This window comes from Vigna angularis, chromosome 5 (genome assembly GCF_016808095.1).
Source record: "Vigna angularis cultivar LongXiaoDou No.4 chromosome 5, ASM1680809v1, whole genome shotgun sequence".
In the NCBI taxonomy this organism is placed as follows: domain Eukaryota; kingdom Viridiplantae; phylum Streptophyta; class Magnoliopsida; order Fabales; family Fabaceae; genus Vigna; species Vigna angularis.
Genome location: NC_068974.1, coordinates 25,017,306 through 25,040,153, shown reverse-complemented (window position 1 = coordinate 25,040,153; position 22,848 = coordinate 25,017,306). Strand labels below are relative to the sequence as shown.

Here is a 22,848-nt window from a genome sequence, read left to right as displayed (position 1 = left end):
TCAATTATGTCCTCACTTAATAAAATTTGCATCAATGAAATCCCTTCCTTTAAATCCGTACAAATGGTGTTAATTATTTTGCATCAAGATAATTAATGCCGTTTGTACAGATTTAACAAAAGAGATTTAATTGATGCAAATTTTATTAAGTGAGGACGTAATTGACACATTTTTTAAAGGATGGACTAATTTGACATTTGCGGGCGAAACTGGGGACACAATAGGGTTTTAAGCCTTTTTTCTATTATAAATAGAGGATCCTATGTTTATATTCAACTATTAATCTCAAATATAGTTTTCACTATATTTAACTGGTGTTACTGCAACAAAGGATGATTCCTCGGAGGTGCCTATGAAACAAAATTATGTCCTAAGAAATGTTAGCAAAATCACAAGGAGATAATAGAAGAAAGTTGCGATGTGAAGAGAGAAAACTAACAAGTTAATGGTTATTGATAGAAGCGACCTCCACCTTCAAGAATGGAGTGGCTTCTCGGACCAGAAGTGGCAGTGGAATGGAGATTGGTTGGAGATGTTACGGTGCACTGAAGGTGTTCGATGAATGGTCTGGTAGTGTTTGGATGTGGTGTGGTGAGGAATTCTAACACAGACGGCCTTCCAAAGGGGATGTGAGCTAGAGGAAGACAAGCTAAATCAGCTATCAACAATGAACTTGAGAGAATGGTTGCATTTCAGCAGCATTTCATTATCAAACTCAAATTACTTTTTACAAGAGATCAAGCTCTCTTTTATAGATGAAGAAGAGCTTGATTCATGCAGAAAATGCTGCCAAAGTACATATTCAAAACGTGCATGAGCTAAGTGAAAACATGCAGAAGATGCTACAATGTTGGCTGGATGTGTTTCACATGGAAAATATTGAAAACGTGCTCCGAAGCTGATCCACTATCGCTATGCGAGATTCATGTGCGTTGAGCGAATGGAATTGAATGCACTCTTCATTGCTTCCTTCGTTCTCCTTTGCTTGGCAATTTCCTAGGATCCTTCCAACCTTTATTTGTCCTACAAAACAATGTAATTAGTTAAAGAGAACATGCTAAGACTTAGAAAGAAAAGATTAAGTCGTTATTCAACTTCCCTTTCTTGGTCTTAGAGTGAAGTTGATACTTCTTTGGATGGAAAGTCCCTAAAGGGGTTGCCATCATTCCCTCCCTCTTTAAAAACGATTTGTCCTCAAATCGGGAAGAAAGAAAGAAGCACAACTTTGGTTTTTTTTGTGTTCCTCTTGGATAAAAAATATATCTACAAAAGATAGCAAAAATTAGTATGATTAATGAAATATATGCAAAGATAAGAAGAAAAAATGAAGGCCTTTTGACAAAAGTGGTATGAGAAAAGTCTTGGCCTTTAATATATTTTTGGATTCACTTTGTTTTGAACATTCTCCATGATAAAATGAAGAAACAAAGTGATGTTTTTGAGAAGAAGAGTCAAGGTATTTACCTTTTAATGAAGAAGTTAACAACATGCATACCTTTGTCTCCTTCTTCTTTTCTTGAGAAGGTTGCTTTTCCAACCTATTTTCTTGTTTTCTTTGTTTTTCAATATTTTCTTTGATTTTTATCTCATCCTCTTCACTTGTTGAGGTGTAAGAGGAATCAATGTGATTTTAGTTCCTTTATGAAGGAAAGTTATTTTGTTGGTATAGCCATCATGAGTGGAGTTATGATCATATAGCCATGGCCTACCAAGTAATACATGCCCATCATCCATTGGAACAACATCACATAAAATGTTTTCTTCATAGTTGCCAATGGATAGTGGTATGGTTACCTGTGTGTTGACTACTATTTCTTCATCCTCCATTATCCACTAAAGCTTATAAGGCTTGGGATGAGGAATAGTAGGTAAGGCCAATTTGTTCATCACTCTAGAACTATAACAATTGCAAGAGGAACCACTATCCACAATCAATGAACAAGTGTTTTCAAAGATTTTGCATCTTGTTCTGAATAGGTTTTCCCTTTCTGATTGTTCTAGTTCTTTGGATTGACTTCCAAGAAGTCGTCTTACCAATAATAACTCACCTTCACTAGGTAAGGTTTCTTCCTCAGAGACAGAAGTATCTGAGTCACTAGAAGAATCTTCAGTTTCACTTTGATGGTCTAAGAGATAAGTAGATCGTTTGTGAGGACACTCAAAAGAATAATGTCCTCTCTCTCCACACTTAAAGCATTTGGTCTCTCTACCCTTTGTTACTTTTGAAGATTCTTTTGAGAGGTACTTCTTTCTCGCTCTTTTTCTCTTTCTTTTCCTCTTACTTTCTCTTTCTCTTTTTCTCTTTTTTTTCCTCGAGGTTCTTTATACCTCGCTGGACTACCCTCCCTCTTAGGATCTTTCCTATACTCGGAGGTGGTAGGGTAATTCCTTTTAGTGGAAGCTTTTCTTCTAATTTGTTCTTCCACTCTCACACTTAGCTGCACAAAGTCATTGAGATCTAAATAAGGTAAAAGTTCTACCTTATCTCTGAGCTCATAGTTAAGGCCGCTTTGGAACCTAGCTATGGTGAATCTCTCTTCTTCTTTAATTCCAGCTCTTAACATGAGTAGTTCCAACTTTTTTCTATATTCCTTGACACTCATGTTTCTTTGTTGAAGTCTATGGAGCTTATCCATGACTTCTCTGGCATAATATGCTGGAACATGCCTCCGATGCAAGGCTACCTTTAACTCATTCCAGTACTGAATGGTATAATCGCCATGCATCTTTTGATCTTTAATGATTGAGGTCCACCAATAACGGGTTGCACCTTGAAAGGTTAAGGTGGCTAGGGTCACTCTCCTCCTATCATCTACGTGGTAACATTCAAAAATTTGTTCAACCTTCATCTCCCACTCAAAATATTCTTCCATAAGATCTCTTCCATAAAAAGGGGGAAGGTCTAATTTGGGTTCCACATGATGGTCTCTATGATGGTGGTGTCTCCTAGGAGGGTGTTGATAGTGATCATAAGGATGAAAACTATTTTGATCACTATGTTGGGAATGATCCCCATGATCATGGTGTTGCCTATGAAAGTGTTCCTCATTATTTTGTCCTCTTTGATTGAAAGTGAGGTTTGCAACCATCTGTCTGAGTTCATTTAACTCAGCTTTAGTTCTATTAAGTTCCTCTCTCAATTTCATAGCTTCCTGATTATGATGAATGATACCTTGAACACTAGAGTGACTCATAATTGTGAAGTAGAGAAAAGATTTTCAATAGAGTTTTGAAAGGCTTCACAAGTGTTGAGTCAAAAACTTTTCAGAGATTTGTTTTTGTATTTTTGGTAAATGACTTCTAGAGAGATTCTAAAGGTGAAGAAACCGAATAGCTCCCAGGAAGGAGAGGTGAGTCTCAACGGACAAGCTTAAAAACCTTGTCCCTCCTTAGCCAAAGTTTCTCCTGTTTCTTACCCAAGTTTCAATGGAGAAGTCTTTCAAAAACTTTTGAAATGCAACAATGAGATGCGCCTAGAAACCAAAAGAAGGTTTATCTATATGAGCGCGCACCTAGATATCACAAATACTTAAAATAGAAATTAAACATCAAGCAAAATATTAAAGAAAGAATGAAAATGGAAAGGAAATATGAGACTCGGCCCTAAGTGAAAGTGCAAGTGACACTTGGAGCCACTTGACACACTTTCACACTAAGATGCATGTACTAAACCTTTACAATGTTTAATGGAGTACTTGGAATATCTAGCTAAGCATTTTTCCAAGCCACTCAAGTTTTAAAAGTAAAAGAAAGTTGAACTCAAATGTTTCGTTATATAAAACAAAGTACAATTAACAAGTGTTTGCAAATGAAGAACCAAATGTGGCTGCTATTTCAGGGTGCAAGAATGGCCAATTTGCTGCGTTTTGCTGTAGAAGAATGGGTGCTGGAACTGGGTGTTGGACAGCATAAGAATGTGCTCTTTGGAGTCCAAGCTTGTAGTCACTTTAACAAGTCTTCCACTCCCTAATATGCTTTTGGAGAAGCAATTTGGATGTTTAAGACTTCACCACAGCATCACACCAAGCATACAAAATTGGCAAAAAATAGTGATCATCAACACACTTTACCGCACAAGAATTTTTCAGTGAAAACCAGTTTTATAGCACAATGGAAAGCCAAGAAACTTGAATTCTAATAAATTTGGGGCTGAAAAAAAAATGGCACTCAAAGGGAACCTAAGAGAAGATCTAGAACAGATTATAAAAGCAATAAAAGCTCAAAAATAGTGATGGAATTGTGTGCTTCGAAAATGTTTGATAAAACTCAAAACTGTTTGATGAAATGCCACAAAGAACAACAAATTTTTGTGTTTTCTGGTTTGTACTTTCAAAACTGGATTGCAGGGAGTAATTGGCTTTTTATATCACTTATTTTCATTGGTATAAGTAGTGAAAAGTATATGGAAACAAAATCCCAGCTCTTGCCAATCCAGAAATGTAAATCAAACAAATGGACAATATCAAACAACAAAGAATTTTGTGACTGCACCAGAAATAAAGGCTGGAAAAAATTGGAAACAACAATGGTCAACTTGAATGCTACTATGGTTAATGCTTAATTGATAGTTCCAACAAGTGTATATGATGAAATTGAATGTGTGCAATCACTTAAGCAACAAAGAAAGTAACCACAACAAAATATCACTGGTTCACTTCCAATTTTAGTCAAAATTGATGGTTTAAGAAGTGATTTTGCATATTGGTTGGAAAAGGACCAAATGAACAGTGCACACAAGTTTAAAATGGTAAAATAAACTTGCACAAATGGTAAGAATGCACTGAAACAATCCTATTCATCAAATCACAGCAACTGTAGCCAAAAATGCAGCAAAATTTGGTGGCTTAAAGGTGAATTCTACATATAGGCATCTTAATGACCATTTGAACAGTGCACACAAGTTTCAAATGACAAAATAGACTTGCTCAATTGTTCAAAATGCATAGAAACAGCTAGTAGCTTCGTATGACAATAATAGTTGCCAAAATTCAAGAAAATTGGACCAAACTATGTGGAATCAAAGCTGGAAAGCTCAAACAAAGGTTATGGAAGTTCTAATTGACTAGATCTAGCTTTAGAATATGAGCTAGTAGAGATTAGGTGACCTAAAACACAACAAGGAAATGAAGCACAGTGCATAACCTGGATGAAACAGTAACAACACTTTGTTGCAGCATTTTGAACAACTCAACCATACTTTTTGCAATACAGTGATTAATATGAGTTGCTACACCTTTAGCAATGCTTAACAACACCAAAGAGACTTGCACAAGCCTTAAGAATCAAGAAATTTGCCCTGTAACAGATTCAAACTAGTGCACCAGAGTTGGAAAGTTATGCGGAATTTGTAAAATAGAATCAACTTGTTGTCAATGCTTTAGCTCATGTGATCAAAGCTAGACAATGTCTCATTGCTTTATATGATCCATGTATAGCTATCAGTGCACTGAACTCACTTAAAACGAAAAAAATTAAAGGCTGAACAGAATCAAACATTTGACAAAATCAAAACTGCAACACTTTTGCACATGACAGTGGACAAATTGGAAAATTACAATGCAGGCTGAATTGAACCAAACACAAATGATTTGCACCGAATAAAATGATTGACAAACTCTAAGGAACAGTGAACGAAAATAATTATTCACTCAAACATAAAATCAAATCACAGAATATCACAAAAAAAAATTAAACAGTTGGTGACAGAGAACAACACAACACAGACAAAACTAGAAATGAATGAAAGAGCAACTTAGCTCGTTGAAGCACAACGTGGACCCAGGCTCTAGATGCCAAATGATAGAAGCGACCTCCACCTTCAAGAATAGAGTGGCTTCTCACACCAGAAGTGGCAGCGGAATGAAGATTGGTTGAAGATGTTACGGTGCACTAAAGGTGTTCGATGAATGCTCTGGCAGTGTTTGGATGTAGTGTGGTGAGGAATTCTAACTCAAACGGCCTTCCAAAGGGGAAGAGAGCTAGAGGGAGACAAGCTAAATCAACTATCAACAATGAACTTGAGAGAATGGCTGGATTTCAGCAGCATTTCATTATCAAACTCAAATTATTTTTTACAAGAGATCAAGCTCTCTTTTATAGATGAAGAAGAGCTTGATTCGTGCAGAAAATGCTGCCAAAGTACATATTCAAAACGTGCATGAGCTAAGTGAAAACATGCAGAAGATGCTACAATGTTGGTTGGATGTGTTTCACATGGAAAATATTGAAAACGTGCTCCCACTACAAGAAAAAAGTGTATTACATACAGCAAAAATCCGTATATAAGACCCAAAATCCGTATATAATACGTCTTTATATACGGATTACATACGGGCAAAAATCTGTATATAATACCGTCGTAGCTAAATTTATATACGGATAAATCCGTATATAACTTATATACGGAAATTATATACGGATATATCCATATATAAGTTATATACGGATAAATCCGTATATAATTTATATACGAAAATTATATACGGATATATCCGTATATAATTTCCGTATATACGTTATATACGGATTTATCCGTATATAACTTATATACGGATATATCCGTATATAACTTATATACAGATATATCTGTATATAACTTATATACGGATATATCTGTATATAATGTTCTAACAAGAGCTAAATAAATATCCTGTATATAGCAATTCCCCATGCACAATATACAAGCAGACCTGAACATTATAGTGAACATTCAGCATTGTTATAAACAAACCTGGACATTATACTATACATTACACATTGACATATAAATTTAATAAGGTTTTCAGATACACTTAATCCACAAAGGAAACATTGTATATGAATACATAAATATTGTTTACATGAATATAACTGCAACATTTGGTAAGTTCATCAACAGATTGTAGTTGTTGTTCTAAATAAGTTCAACAGTAATGGAAATAAGTTCTATAAAATGCCTAATAATGCATGTAATCATTTCCATCTTGTGGTTGTTCATCTGGTGGTTGTTGTTCTGGAGGTTGCTGTTCTGGTTGGACTACATTGGGTACGTCATTTTGAACTTGAGGATTTTGAAGGTTTAAAAATTGTTGTGCAGCCGCGGCGGCTGAAGGCGGAAGGAATGGCAGGAGGACGCCAATAAAGACTTCAAGATTTTGAAGCTGCTGACCATATTGTTGTAACTGCGATTTCAGGTTAAGAATTTCTTTTGAATTTTGAGGTTGAGCAGTAGAAGATGCCTGTGTTTGTTGGATGTAACTATCAACACAGTCATCTTGGGAAGTGACATTTCCAATGCCATATACGCGTCCCTTGTATTTTCCACCAGCAGCCTCTAACCAACATCGGTTTCTCAATCTTTCCTCCTCCGCAGGGTCTAGAGGAGAAGATGTTGAGACACCAACAGATGCAGTCTCAGATCTAATTTGAGAAAATTTTGCAACAAATTGTTCCTGTTAAATGAATAAATATTATCATTACACATGAGGTTTAAAAACCGAAAATTTATAATGTGATAGAGTTAGTACAAACTTACATGGGTCCGCCTAGACCTTTCGTCCACAAAATCTCCTGTTGATTGACGAATATGTGTCTGCTGAAATATTTCATCAACATGCACAGACCGACCAAGCTCTTGTGACTGCAAACAAAAGGAGTTGTTAATAAATATTTGTAAAGTTTATGATTACAAATATAACAAAAAAAATGTACAAGTTATATACCAAACGAATAGCATGCTCATGCACGCTTATAGATCCTCCAGTGTGCAAACAACCACCCTTTTCAGATGTCCGATTCTTCTTTGCCGTTTCACACTTTTGTCTATAAAGTGGCATGTTCCACTTTTCCAAAAGAGCATTCCAAGTATCGTCCCCCAGCCAATCAGGTCTTTTTCCTAGAGTTCTAGCTTTTTTATACATCTCTGAGAGTCTATGAGATACCTTGGTGTGATAATTTTTTTTGACCTTTTCCTCATCTTCAGGCTTCCATGAAACCCTTCTCTGTTATATTAGAAATAATAGGTTTGGATAAGTAAACAAGTTCAAAGTATAAATTAAATGCAGGACACCAACTATTGACTTGTAACAGGATTAGGAATGAAAAGTGTTTACCTTAAAACGTTCGAAGAAGACATCTCTGGTTGACTTAGGGATTGCACCCCATGTTAGCCATGGCTCATCAAACTGTTCCTTGATGGTGGCTGTGATTGCCTTGGATGCAGTTTTTGTAGGATAAAACCTAAAACAAAATTAAACTCAAACATTACAATAATACAACAATGAATTGTGTATATATTAATTGAGTTATTTTTTTTCTTACCCTCCTCCAACGGGTGTAATCATTGGACGACTATTGGAACATGCTTCCATGTTATTGGCGGCTGAACTAGAATGTGGATCTGCATCCTCTATACCAGGTGATGTTGCAATATTTCTGGGAGTTGATGGGTTAGAACCAACATTGGGAGAGAGTGAAGCCTGAAGATAAGGAGGCACTTGGTATGGAGTGGGTGTCAAGCCAGTCACTTGTATTGGAGGTGGAAGAGATGTACCAATAGAGGTAGGTGAAGATGTAGGAACTTGATGTGGAGTGGGAGTGAAGGCAGGAACAACTAATGGAGGTGGAACAGATCTACCAGTAGAGGTAGAGGTAGGTGTAGTTGGTTGACTGGTTGAACCAATTTCATTATTGAAACGTGTCATCAACTTCACTACGTAAGTTTTCTTCCCCTTGCCCTTATCAGAATTTCCTGAAGGTGGAATAGGAGGGCCAGAAGGACCTGATGCCATATTCTTGAACATAATATATATTTTTATACAATAGAAGAAAAGAAAATTTAGAAATAGTACAATCAGAGATAAATGCAATATATATATATATATATATATTAGAAGAAAGATAAACAGACTCAACCATTTTTCAACAGCATTATTCCTTAATGAGTCCAACCATAATAAGTGAAGGGGATGTTTTAATATGTTCAAGGTGTATACATACATACATATATATATTTGATGTCAAAGTTTTAACTGTAATGTCATATTCAAGTGTTGGATGTATCACTATATATCTTTCTCATGCATTGTTAAATATTTAAATGAATTGACTTATTGCCCGTCACTATATTCAAACCTTCCTCATTATCTATAAACTCTTTATGACAGGTTAAAAAAAGTCACTCTGATTAGGATATGTGGATTACTTACCTATATTGTTCACCAAATAAAATGTTAAATGTTAATTACTTATAATTTTATAGTTTTCTTTATTTATAATTAAGAAAGTGATATAGTGAAATGTAATTATGTTTAGTTAAAGTATGAAATGATAAGTTGATATAATATAAAAACAAGTATTAATCATCAATTAATTTTTATAGTCTATAAAGGGAAGGGACCAGTGGATAATAAAGTTGGGTCGGGTTTCAACATCAACTGGATAACTAGAAGTTTCTCCAATGATGTGGGAAATTCTATTGTCGCAAGTAATCATAATAGAGGGAAAGGGGGGATCCAGACATAACAAGTAGCATCATTAGTCACCAGGGAGGGTAGTCAACCACATTTACCTAACCCTTGTCTCCTCCACTTACCTAACTTCTCTAAAATTTTAAATATTATTGTCCAAACACAATGTAAAAGTCGAAAATATCAACAATTTCCGATACTTATTGCGAAGTAATCGGTAAGTGAAAATGCATGACGCCAACGACTATTCTTCGTTCATAGTGTGACAATTGTATCCTACTCATCAGCACCACATTACGGATTCAACAACAAAAAATCAATTAGAGTTTACTTAGTAAATAAACACACCAGTTTTGCCTTTGCTAATAGCAAAATATGAACCATGATGTGGGCTTTTGCTGCAAAATGAGTAAGAACTTTTCTTATAAGCAAAATGAGTAAGAACTTATAAGCAAAATGAGTAAGATGATGTTTTTTCATCAAACACTTTATAACCCAAATTGAAGACTCATTCTCATTACCGCACAGAATAAGATATAACATATAATGATCACATTCAAAGACATTTTAGAGTAACACCAAAGATGACAAAAATGAATGGTTATAATTTAGACACCAATAAAGGCCATTGGAAACGTAGGTGAGAAACTTATATTGCTTGGTTTCTAATCCCATGAAAAGAGTACAAAGAGATCAAAACCACTAAAAGAAATAGTTACAAGAGACTCACAATAAATAATCTTCAAAACATGTTTATCGTTGCTATTAATGATAATTTGTTCCAACGTGACGTGGTTCTTTGAAAATACTAAAGACAATAACTCTGCAGTTCTTTGTCATCTAATCCAACCATAGTTGTCTCATGCATATATACGGTTTATTATTTAGATGGAAGTTTGAAGAGTTGAGATTTAAACCTACTGGTATAAAAAGGTTGTGAAAATCATTTGGAATTTTGGTGTTTCAGATGCAAATATTTGGACCCTATTAAGGATGATGAGTAACAGTTGAGTGTACTGACCTACTAGTGGTGCAGACCTTAGCACCATAGCTTAAAGTTGGGAGCAGGAGCTCTGCCTGCGGAAAAGAACTGTTAGAAGGCACATCTAACAGCAGATCCTCAGAACTCTCACCAACATAGTTAAAAGAATCCAACATGTGCAAGCCACCAACACCATGTGGCAAAGAAAAAAGGCTTTCTAGGCTGAAGCTTGAGCCTTCTTCTACAACTTCTTTGCCTTCACATACAGGATTTATAATCACCCTTATGGGGCTCCTCATTGTTGTCTTCAATTCTGAAATTTGTACAATAACTTACTTAGTTGTGCAAATCTCAAGTCCGCTTTCTATCTTGACATTGGTTTCATCGCTGTCACCACTTATATAAGCATCATGGCAGCTCATGAAGTACCTCTGAGTTATAGTGGGGCACAACCTGTTGAAGCAGCAACAGGGGAATCGGGTGCTGCTGGAGAAGCTTTTCTGTGGGAGCTATTCGGGACAGTCACATATTTTTCAACCCCAGTATGGACAATACTGTCCGCTACTGCCTTAACTTGGATTGGGTGGTTTCCATTTCTCCTTTTTGATACTGATTGGATGGGCCGAGAGATTTATGGTGGTGAACCAAATGAAGGCCCTAATTATGATACTGGAGTTAGAATGGGGGCAATAGGCTTATTGCTTAATTCAGTTGTTCTTGGAATAACGTCTGTACTCATGGAGAGGTTATGCAGGAAGCGGGGGGCTGGGTTTGTGTGGGGAATCTCAAATATCTTGATGGCTGTCTGCTTTATTGCAATGCTTATTGTAACCTATCTGGCAAATAGAATTGGCTATATAGGCAAAGAACTACCACCAACTGGCATTGTGATTGCTGCATTGACAATCTTTACCGTTCTTGGGTTTCCACTTGCAGTAAGTTGCTCTATTTCTTGCTAAAAGCATTTTGTTTGTTCTTTTTCTGCCAATATTGAAGGCACCCTTTCTGTCTCCCATGTTCCTTAAAACAAAAACTCAAATTCTGTCTTTTTGCATGGTTTCAGTGACTCATCATATAAAGTATCTTAGTTCATTTGATTTTGTCTGCATGATCTCTTTAGCTCAAACTGCCTTCTGTTCTCCTATGTACCTTAACATAAACAGTACTATTATGTCTCCTATAGTGTCTTGACTCAAGCTTGGCAGCAGTTTTTAACACAAACTGGCATTTTCTATCTCGAGAATCAAGACATGTCAAAATTTAAAATTTGGACATTACCCCATTAATTGTGCATGATTTTGCCAATATATTATTTGAGAGTTCTGTGTAAGTTAATCTGGCTTCATGGATCAATTATTTCAGATCACTTACAACGTTCCATATGCCTTAGTTTCCACACATATTTAGTCATTGGGGCTTGGCCAAGGTGAGCAGGGTTGATAGCTTATTCTTTCTTGTGAGTATATTATTGTATTTTATGGCTACTTATATTAACTGTTAGTAATTCCAGGATTGTCAATGGGGTCCTAAATCTTGCAATAGTGTTCCCACAGGTATTACTTTTCGAATTATCCCCTATTTCTTGTTTCTTTTGTTGGATGGGGTGAGGTGGGAGGTTGAGAACCAAAGGAAGTTCTTTGCAATTGCTTGTTTAGCATTCCCAGTAGATTTTGTGAAGAAGAATCTTTCTACTTAAAATCTAACTCAACTTCACAAAATTAATTTGTAAAGTGAAATTTGCATTCATATGTATCCTATAATTTGGCTATATATTTAGGCAATGTGAGATTTCTAACAAAAAAAAAATCAAACCGAGACAATCAACAAAGAGAAATTAAGAAATGTGGTTGAATTTGTAAATCAGTTTACCATTATAGAGTATTATTATAAAAGTCAGTGAACCTCTGTTGCAGAACACATGGTTATAAAGACAGAAGAGCACTACATTACATTACGTTATTCATTTGAACAAACTACAGCTGTCAGCTGTTTACTTCTAACTAATAACTGACAACTGTTCTATGTGTTTAGCCTTTGGATGTAAAACATGATTGTGCATTGAATTTCCATCACTGAGTGATCACATTAAATAATCAGAGTGCCACAAGGGATTGCTTGCTAAGTGAGTCGAGTTTGAATCCATAATAGAGCAGTAGTAGCAGAAGCAAGAATCACATTTATAAAAGCTAATTTCCATTACAAGAGAGGAAATTAAAAACACCTTTTTGTGGTTCCTTCGGCCTTCGCAGCACCAAGTTCTACGTCTCAGCTTATACCGCAACACAGCAGCCTCAATCGATGCCTCGTCAAAATCCAACTACGTCTTCCCAGACGAACCAAAAATGGGGCAATGAAAATCAAATCAACACAGATTAGGTTTCAATTTTAAAGATTTCTAACCATTACAGATTACCATAAACATGAACGAAAAGAAGAATCACTTACCAGAGTTAGGGCTCCAGAGAAGAATGATTTACAACTGCAGAGAAGAGACGATCCAGAGGGGACGTGACTCAAGGTTTCAGACGAAGGCTCGACACGAGAGCTGACTGAATGTTCGAGAGGAGAGGTGAATGAATGGTTGATGAAGGATTGATGAAGAGGGGAAAGAGAGTTCGAGAGAGAACAAGAGTTCTAGAGTTCCAGAACAGAGTTAGGGTTCGAGAAAGAGGGGAAAACACTTCTTCAGAGTGTGATATGCAGCTCAGCATCCAATTAATCAGAAAAAAAAAATTTAAAAAAAATAATTTCCCACATCCGTATATAATATCCGCAGTTAACAACTTCGTTCTAACTGCATACGGATACTACGGGTTATATACGGATGTATCCTTGGATAATTTTCCCGCCACCACGCGCAAACTTTATATACGAAATGTATATACGGAAAATTCCGTATGTAAATATCCATATATAATATCCGTATATAAAGCTTTTTCTGGTATCCGTACATAAATTCCGTACATAATGTCTCATTTATATACGGATATGAATCCGTATATAATTGTCCGTATGTAATTTCATTATTTCTTGTAGTGTCCAAAGCTGATCTGCTGTCGCTATGTGACATTCATGTGCGTTCAGCGAATGGCATTGAGTGCACTCTTCATTGCTTCCTTCGTTCTCCTTTGCTTGGCAATTTCCTAGGATCCTTCCAACCTTTATTTGTCCTACAAAACAATGTAATTAGTTAAATGGAACATGCTAAGACTTAGAAAGAAAAGATTAAGTCGTTATTCAACTTTCCTTTCTTGGTCATAGAGTGAAGTTGATACTTCTTTGGATGGAAAGTCCCTAAAGGGGTTGCCATCAGTTGTAGCACTATAGAGAAAGTTTCTAATTAGAATTGGAGAGGGAGACATAATGGAGTTCGTCAGTTATGCAAACGGAGGGCTTATTGTTGATGGATCGGCAAGTGTACCGAATCACACAAGCAATATAAAATGATAAGACCAAGTATCGTGTCCCAAGAGAATCTCAGCTCTAGACAGTCATGTGATAACTCGATTAATTAATACTTAAAGAAAATGAGATTATTGGTTTCAAATGCAAAGACAAAAAATTAAATATGAATGCAGTTTGATCAATAGTAGAGTAGCACAATGATGAACGGATGTTGTTTAATATGAGATGAGTATGTTGTTTGGGTTGGATTTCACCAAGTTCTCTCTCATGTATGTAAGCATTCTTCTTTGTGCATTAATGTTAACGTTACTCACTAAATCACTTAAACCCGATCCCTCGGCGAATAAGCCTGATAAAAGTTGAAAATACTGTTATTTGTCATATATATTTGATACTAAATGCACCCTTTTCTGCTTAGAAACCTTTTTGGAATCATGTTTTACTTATAAGTTGTGTGAATAAGAGAGTTGAGGTTGAATTTGATGATTTTATGACTAATTCCCCTTGTTTCGATAGAAAATGAGATAATATGGAAAGTAGGGATGAAGTGCCATGGAGATGGAGCTGAGAAAGGCCTGCAAAAGCACCAGAAGGGAGGAGTGCTTGAAGCTTGGGCACCCTTTTTGGAGGCTTGAGCGGGGAAAACCACCGCTCACCGCCCGAGCGCCCTAAGTGGGGTACTTAAGCGCCAGCGACTCAAGCTTGGGCTTTCTTTTTGTTCTGTCTTCGCTCTCTTTTAAGGACTCAAGCGTTCTAGGTTATGTATCCCTCGCTAGAGCAGCACAACAACACACTCTTTCACTCTTTGAAGGCAGATTTGGATGTGGGAGCCTCCATCCTCTACTTTTAGGGTTTTTCTATCTCATGCTTTTCCATTATTCATCTAGTCTCACCATGTCTATGGTGAACTAAACTCTATTTGTCGTTGGGGGATGATGTAACCTTTTGAACTCTCATGTATTTGAATTCATCCTTAATAACACATGCTTTTTCAATAATTGTTAGAGTAATTCATCTATTACAATGCTTGCTTTGTTTAACTTATTCAATAGCATGATTTAGGGTGCCCAAGCGGTGAGCGGTGGTTCCTAACGCTTATGCCTAAGAAAGGACGCCCAAGCTTCATGCTTCTGCTGCTCAAGTGCCTAAAAGGGGCGCCCGGGCGGTGAGCGACACTCTTCTGCACCTAAGCCTCCAAAAGGGCACCCAAGCTTCGTACAGTGCTCCCTTCTGGTCCTTTTCCAGGCTATTGTGAGCTCCATCTTATTGGCACTTCATCTTTGCTTTCTGTATTATCTCATTTCCTGCCAAAACAAGGGAATTTAGTCATAAATTCATCAAATTAAACATCAACTCTCTTATTCACACAACTTAACAGAAAAAGATGATTCAAAGCAAGTTTGTCAACAGAAAAGGGTGCATTTAGTATCAAAATTACATCACAAATAACAGTATTTTCAACCGTTATCACAACCCCAAACTTAGAACTTTGTTTATCCTCAAGCAAAACAGATTGTAACTCAGTTTTTCAGAACAATCACTACAATGACTCAACCTTTTTCAAAACCTTTTTCTTCTAAGACAAGAAATCACTTTTATCAACTCAGCATAAGGATGTCAGTTAAGATGTTGAGATGTCGTAATTCAATCAAAATCAATGTGATGCTCACATACTTCAACATATGCTATCCTTAAAAATGATCAATCAACCAAGCAAAGATGTAATTAAAAATTCAAAGAACTACTCCTCACTAAGGAAAGTGTTTCACTCAAGCACTCAAAATTGTATCACTCAAGCACTCAAAAGTGTATCACTTAGCTCAAAGGTGTATAGTGAGGTGTTGGTGTCTTTTTCACTCTGCTATCACAATGTCACACAAATTAACTTTTCCTTTTATTTAGCCACAATAAAACATACTCACAAGCATGTTTTCATCACAAGGGCTTTCATGGCTTATAACTTGGTTAGGCTAAGAAGGAAATTGGTTTTTCTGGTCAGCAAAAATCCTCGAGTTAAGGGAGAAATTTATGATTTCATTATTCAAGCACAAATTCACTTTCTTTTTCCAGCTTTCCCTTGCATTGAGCTTTTCTTTTCTTTTCTTTTTCTTTTGCTTTTGCTTTTCAAGTACTTACTGCTTAGCTCAATGCTTTTTCTTTTCAATTTTCCCAGTAACCCCAAACTTGAACCTTTATCAATACCTCATCAAATGCTCTCAACTTAACTCCAGGTAAAGATTTTCAAAAAGGGTTTTCAAAATATGCATAAGGTTCAAGGTTCAAAGGTTAGAACAATTTTTTCTCTTTTTAATGGGAAAAAATTTATGTGAAGGTGATGCGGCTGTCGCGGCCCATACAAATTTGATGTGCATTAAAAATGCAGTATAGTGCTAGGAAGTGACTCCTAGGTCGTCTCTCAAGGACCAAATATGGTTCGTGACTTAGGTCAAACACGTAGTGGGGGGGGGATTGAAAGTGTTTTTGCAAAGAGAATTAAACTAAATTAAATACAACCAAACATAATTGAAAACATTGAAATAAATGAACAAAGCATGAAGACCAAACGGTCCTACAGATGACCGAACGGTTCTACATTGAGACCAAACGGTCTCTAAAAGTGAGGAAATTGGAAATGCAGGAAGATAAAGAAGCCGAACAGAATAGACAACATGAAAACAGTAAATTGAATGGTCCTAAAGCAAGATGAGTGAACTAATTAACATGCAAGAAATAAATGACAAAACGCATCAATGCTCTTAAATTGCAATGTTAAACTAACAAATTAAATGCAAATTGGAATAAAGCTTGGAAATTGTAAAATAAAATCACCACCGATTCAAGCACCAACACAATATAAAGAGACCTAAAGCAAAATAAACGACAAATCTGCAACGCTTAATGTGGCAATGACACTGCTAAAAAATAAAATGCATTTTCCTGGAAGAATAGCCATGAAGATTCCAGCCAGGCCGTGACACCTTTTCACCCAAAATCCAAAGAACTGTGAGTGCACCAAGCTGAAATCAACGCTTGTTGGCTGGACGTGTGTTTACCCCTCGGCAAGTGTAACCGAATCGTATCAAGTAATAATCCTGGTAAGACCAAATATCGTTTCCCAAGAGACTCACGGCCTACACAGTTATGTGATTTATTGATTAATTAAAACTTGAGCACAAATTATTGTAAGTTTCAAATGCAAAAGACTGAAAAGTAAATATGTATGCATGTGATGATCAATGGGCAAGAAGAAACAAAACACGTGAATTGAAATATATGGATGAGTATGTTGTTGGGGTTTATCAATTTCATCCTTTCCACTCTCTTGTATTCAGGAACTCATCATTCTTTTCATTAATGTTAATGCCACTTTCTAAATTACTTTAAACTCGATTCCTCGACGAAGAAAGCCTAATCATAATCACTAGTTTACAATGTTTTGTCTTCCTAGCAATTAATCATGCATTATAGTGAACAGAAGCTTAAAGGCAACCAACCATCATACTCCTGTGTCGAGGTTTGTAATATACTGTTGGGAGAGATTCCCAGATCTAGATTTCCCCGTACGTTCCCATATCGACAAAACCAATAATCATGACATCGAATGAGTTAAAAAATGCATGGTTTGAGCAAAGAGGAAAAATCCTAACTATTAATGAAAGAAAGCATGTATCATAAAAATGATCTTGAAGAACAAATTCCATACAAGAGAGTTTCTAAGGATTTACATTGATTCCCCAACAATAAAATAAGTTTAGTTCACCATATTCATGGTGAAACTAGATGAAATACAATGGAAAAGTGAAGGATAGAACCCTAGAAAGTTGAAAAAGGAGCCTTAGCATCCAAAATCCTCCTCCAAGGGGTGAAAGAGTGTGTTTCTGCTTCGTCCCAGCCAAAGATACAAACCCTAGAACGTCCTAAAGCTTATATAATATTCTAAAAAATACAGAAAAGTAGGCCCAAGCCCAGAAAAGTACCGCTCAGCGGTAGTAAAGCGTGACACTTCTTTCCCTCAGCGGCTTTTCTCTCCTCAGCGGTGTCAACGGTTCTTGAGAGTGCCGTTCAGCGGTTTTTGGCGTTGAGCGGTACTTGTGTTTTCTCCTCTTTTGTACTTTTCTTGTCCTTCTCTGATTCCATCTCTATCCCTTTTCACTTCTTTAATCAATTTCATCTAAAAACCTGCAAAAACAAGGAAATCAAACATAAAACCTATCCAACTCTATTATTTCCAAAAGTTCAACAAAATCATGAGTTCAAGCTAATTTCTAAGTCATAAAGATTGTAATTGAAATCAATTTTAAGTATAAAAATAACAGTTTTTCAACTGTTATCAACTAGACCAAGTGCATCTCTCCTGGAATAACGGAAATAATTGGCTCCAAAAATGAATCCCAACACCGTGCTGCTTCCTCCAATTAAAGTCCTCGTTTTTCCCTTCCAGCAAAGTGAAATGCCCGCCTCCTTCCAACACCGACATCACGAATCTTCCAAGCGAGGACGTCACCGCTCCAACTAAACTAAAATGCACTTTTCATTCAATCAAAATTTAAACAAACATTCCTAATAAATCTAGCACTTGCAAAATGAAAGCAGCGTAATGAGTGGCCATTTTATTATCTAAAATGAAAATCAAATTGAAAGGTGCTCTATAGTTCTCCACCAAGACCGTGAGCTCTTCACAATGAAAAAAATATGTGTGTCCTAACGTGGGTGGCGGCTCCACACTTCAAAATATAAGGATGAAATGACCTCCTATATTCTAGATGTCATCTCCTCCTCGGTGGCAGCTCCTTTCCAGCTCCCTCATCCGCGCACTATATTCTTCCTCCATTCTCCATGACCAAGTGTTCAAATGGAAAAAATATCTCTCTCTCCTAGGTGGCGGCTGGACCATCTTCTCATTGCTGGATGCTCCGTGTGCTTTTCTAAAGAAAGGAAGAAAATGAATCCCGTGCTGCACCACTTCTTCACCGTGCAGCCTGCTTCCAAAGTAAATCAGTGCAGCGTGTGCTGGACTCCCCTGAGCTGTGTGCTTCCATTAAATGAAAGATAAATCCCCAAATTCCACGTGTTGCAGCCCTAATGAACCAGCCCTCCTTGTGCTCTCCGTTAATCAACCCTTTATTCTTACTAGCCCGTGTGGATGTCCGTGTGAAGGTTGGTTGCGTCAGCTATTGGACCGTGAGTGCCTCTCCAATTTTTGCTGGACGCCACTCTTCTTTTCTGGACCAGCTCGCTGCTGCTGTGCTTCCAAGAAGGCCTTGCTGGACCTCCAAAAAATTAATTCCCATGGGCTGAGACACCACTTGGACGTGTGCTGCTTTCCACATTTTTTTCCTCTCAGTGGCTGCTCCTTCTTTCTTCACGTGTTGGATTGTTGGATGAAGAATTAAATGGGTGCAAGCCATGGCATGCTGGACCATGTGCGTTGCTGCTTCTAAAGGAAAATCAAGTGCATTTTCCAAAATAAAATCTTGTGCTGCACATAAAAAATAAACCTCCACCTTTGGACTAAATTGTCATTTTTCATTTAACCTCCAAATGTCGCAAATTGTATTTGCAAAATTTTTCCTGCAATTAATAATGCAAATAATTAGCTTAGATAATTCAAATTAATTAAAATAAGAATTTCTGATTAAATTAAGCACAATTAGCAAAAATGGAAAAATACTAGACGTTCAAGCACAATTCCCTGATTAAATTCGGTACAATAAGCTAAGTGAAATCAAGAAAATATTGACTCATCAGAAGGCTAAAAGAATAAGGGACAATAAAAGATGACCTTGATCATATGAAACCTGCAAACAAGTAATTCAATCATAGAAAATTTGGGCAAAATCATTGATGCTTCCAAAGTAATAGCAATTATTCACAACAACTCTGAAGCCCAAAACTCACACAGGTAAACTCTCAAGTCCCAAAATTCAGAAAACACCCTGCTCAGTATCTCAATCAAGTTTTACCTCAAGCACCTGTTTCATACACTATGAACCATCATCTGTATATCAGCACATCATATATCATGTCAACATCAATCAATACACTAGAGCATCACAAAGTAATACTTATCACAAAACAAATACAGTTGTATCAAAGCAGTGTAATTCATTCAAGCTGAGTACAATAAACCTATATTACAATCAAAAGGAAAACAATGAAAAAGAACAAAATAAAGTTTAACAATCAAAGCAATAAAAACAGTAACATAACAGAAATGTTGTTCTAGAACAAAGGTGGCATCCATCAATAGATGCCAAGTACAACTCATCACTCATCTTCATGAGAGTCCTCTTCTTCCTCATCTTCCTCATCCTCATCATCCTCATCCAAGGCTGAAGCTTTAGCTGCTTCAGCTCTACCACTCCCCTATGCTGGGTCACCGGGCCATACCACTCGAGCTGCAAAGTCCTCCTAAGAGATGAACTATCGCTCAGGAAAGGTGGACGTTAGTGTCCTTAACAGCTTCGGCTCGCCCCTATATATAGCAACCACTCTAGCATCTAGTAGAGACAGGTACATGTCCCGCATCTGAAAAGGAGCGGCCTCATGAATTGGCTCCTGGGCTAGTGGTGGTACTTTCTTGTGTGCCCTAGGCTACTGTGGTGGTGGAACTGGTTGGCTTGACTCCTCCCCTGCATAGTAATGTGTAAAGTAGGTTGCGCCCAACTCCTTTCTTCGATGCTCTAGTGGTGGCCTGGACACATCAACACTTGTAATCTCACAAAGATGGGTGATCAAGGAGGGGTGTCCCGGGGGTGCCTTGTTGCTTGCAACATCTTTTTCTTGCTGGCTTGGTGCACTGGTTGCGCAGAGGAGTTTTTGTGACCCTCAGCGGTGGTTTAGCATGGATTTGGGGTGTTGTTTGTGGTTTACTAATGATTAACAACATGTCTTATGGTTTTGTAATTTGTGTTTGATGTAGGGATGGCATCCTCTTCTGGCAAAAGATTGAAGACTACAGTTTCCAAGAGGAAATACAAGGAACTAGAACAACCCCATTCTAGTAGGTTCTTTTCTCGCAAACATGAGAAGCATTTTAGGATTGTTCAAGATAGGAGACTCGTGATGGAGAGGAAAGTTGGAATGATACCTAACTTTGCTCCTGAGTTTGGGGAGCAACTGATGGGAAGAAATTGGAGGAGGCTAGCTACATACCCTGCACCAGCCAATATAGCTGTGGTAAAGGAATTTTACACCAATGCAAGAAGGTTGAGTGATTATCCGGTTGAGGATTACCTAAGCTATGTTAGAGGCCACGCTATTAGGCATGATCCTAACTCTATCAACAGCTTTTTGGGTACTGAATGGGTTGGAGAGCAATGCTAGTTTGCTCTCTGTATGAAGGAAGGCATTGATTTTTAATGATGTGGAGAGTGTTCTATGCGTACTTGGAGGACACTTCCAGAGGAATAGAAATGGTGCAGTGGTGAATATCAGGAGGACAGATTTGACTCCTTTTGCTAAGTATTGGATGGCATTTTCCCATGCCAACATTCAGTCATGTTCGCATGTTTCAGACATCACTCTCAGCAGGGAACTTCTCCTCTACTGTGTGCTTAGAAATATGAGCATTAACATTGGCCAAGCGATTGCCAATGAAATACAAATGTGTGCCAACGCGATGAACAACAAGGCACCTTTAGGGCATCCTTCCTTGATTACACACTTGTGCAAGATAGCTGGGGTGGATACTTCTACTCCACCATTTGATAGGCCGAGGAAATCCATTGATGAGGCTTATTATAGGTAGTATTGTGGAGGAGAGGAGGCAGCTTAGCCAGTTCCACCACAACGTCCTCGTAGAGAAAGAAGACCAACACAGAGTCAGGCATCTGCAGAGACTTATGAGGTAGAGCCATTCCAGATGAGAGACATGTACATGTCTCTTATAGGTGCACAAATGCAGTCCATTCACAGAGGACAAGTGGCAACTGCTGAGATGATTATTGGGTTATATGATACATCCCCAACACACAAGTGGACTATGGATGAGTTCCATAGTGACGTGGAATTGCCAGAGGAGTAAATCCAGGGCAGCAAAGTTGGAGCAGCTGAAGCTTCAACTATGGAGGAAGATGAAGATAATGATGATGATGACACATTTGAAGATGTTGAAGATAATGAAGAGGAGGAAGATACACATGACAGCACAAGCTGATGAAGAGCTAAGATAACATCTACTGATTAATGCTATCAGCACTAGAGCAGGATCTTTTCTATCTTTGGTTTTCTAATATTGAACTTATTTGCTTCTATTTTTAGAATAGGGATGATGTACTCAATTTGATCTTTATCTGTTATGATGGTTTGCTTATGACTTATTGCATGATGAGTATTGCTTGATGATGCTTGGATTTTGATTGATGTTGAGATTGTGCACATTATATGTTTATACAAGTGCTTCACGAGCTATGTGAACAAATGCATGATGTTGTGATTGTGATTATGATGCTAAGCAGGATGTGTATGTGGAATGTGAATGAGCTTATATGTGAGATTTTGAGCCCCAAAGTTGTTGTTGAATGTTATCACTCTGAAAGCATGAATGACTTTGCCCAGGTTTTCTATGATTGAATCACTTGTTTGTTTGCATCATATGATCAAGGCCATTTGTTGGTATCCCTTTTGTCAACCAAATGAATGATTGTAACCCAATCAAAAGAGAACACTACATGTTCTATCCTTTGAACCTTTAGCCTTGAACATGATTTGAAAACCCTTTTTGAAAAGCTTTACCTTGAGTTAAGTTGAAAATATTCTGTGGTATTGATAAAGGTGCAAGTTTGAGGTTGTTGGAAAATAGAAAGGGAAAATAAAAAGCATTGAGCCAAAAGTTAAACATGTGTAAAGCGAAAGAAAAAGAAAAGAAAAGCTCAATGTAAAAGAAAGTTGGGAATAATTAAGAATGGTTGCGTTTAGATGATTCTCTTAACTCAAGGGTTTTGTGATCCCGAAAAACCAATTGTTATTGTTAGCCCAGCCACATTATAAGCCATTGAAAAGTCTTTGTGATGA

General features: G+C 37.2%; 2 protein-coding genes across 2 annotated transcripts; one reads left to right on the top strand and one right to left on the bottom strand.

Annotated features, from left to right (window-relative positions):
• Positions 1-6,765: 6,765 nt before the first annotated feature.
• LOC128196533 (uncharacterized) lies at positions 6,766-8,782 on the bottom strand. The gene is made up of 5 exons (XM_052877840.1): positions 8,299-8,782; positions 8,091-8,217; positions 7,701-7,979; positions 7,514-7,618; positions 6,766-7,430 (listed from the first exon to the last, which is right to left on the bottom strand). Exons 1-5 carry the CDS (start codon positions 8,778-8,780, stop codon positions 6,936-6,938), a joined length of 1,488 nt encoding a protein of 495 aa, XP_052733800.1. The 5' UTR covers positions 8,781-8,782; the 3' UTR covers positions 6,766-6,935.
• A 1,714-nt stretch (positions 8,783-10,496) lies between these two features.
• On the top strand, positions 10,497-11,848 carry LOC108323303 (sucrose transport protein SUC4-like). The gene is made up of 2 exons (XM_052877848.1): positions 10,497-11,363; positions 11,791-11,848. Exons 1-2 carry the CDS (start codon positions 10,839-10,841, stop codon positions 11,833-11,835), a joined length of 570 nt encoding a protein of 189 aa, XP_052733808.1. The 5' UTR covers positions 10,497-10,838; the 3' UTR covers positions 11,836-11,848.
• The last annotated feature ends 11,000 nt before the right edge of the window (positions 11,849-22,848 follow it).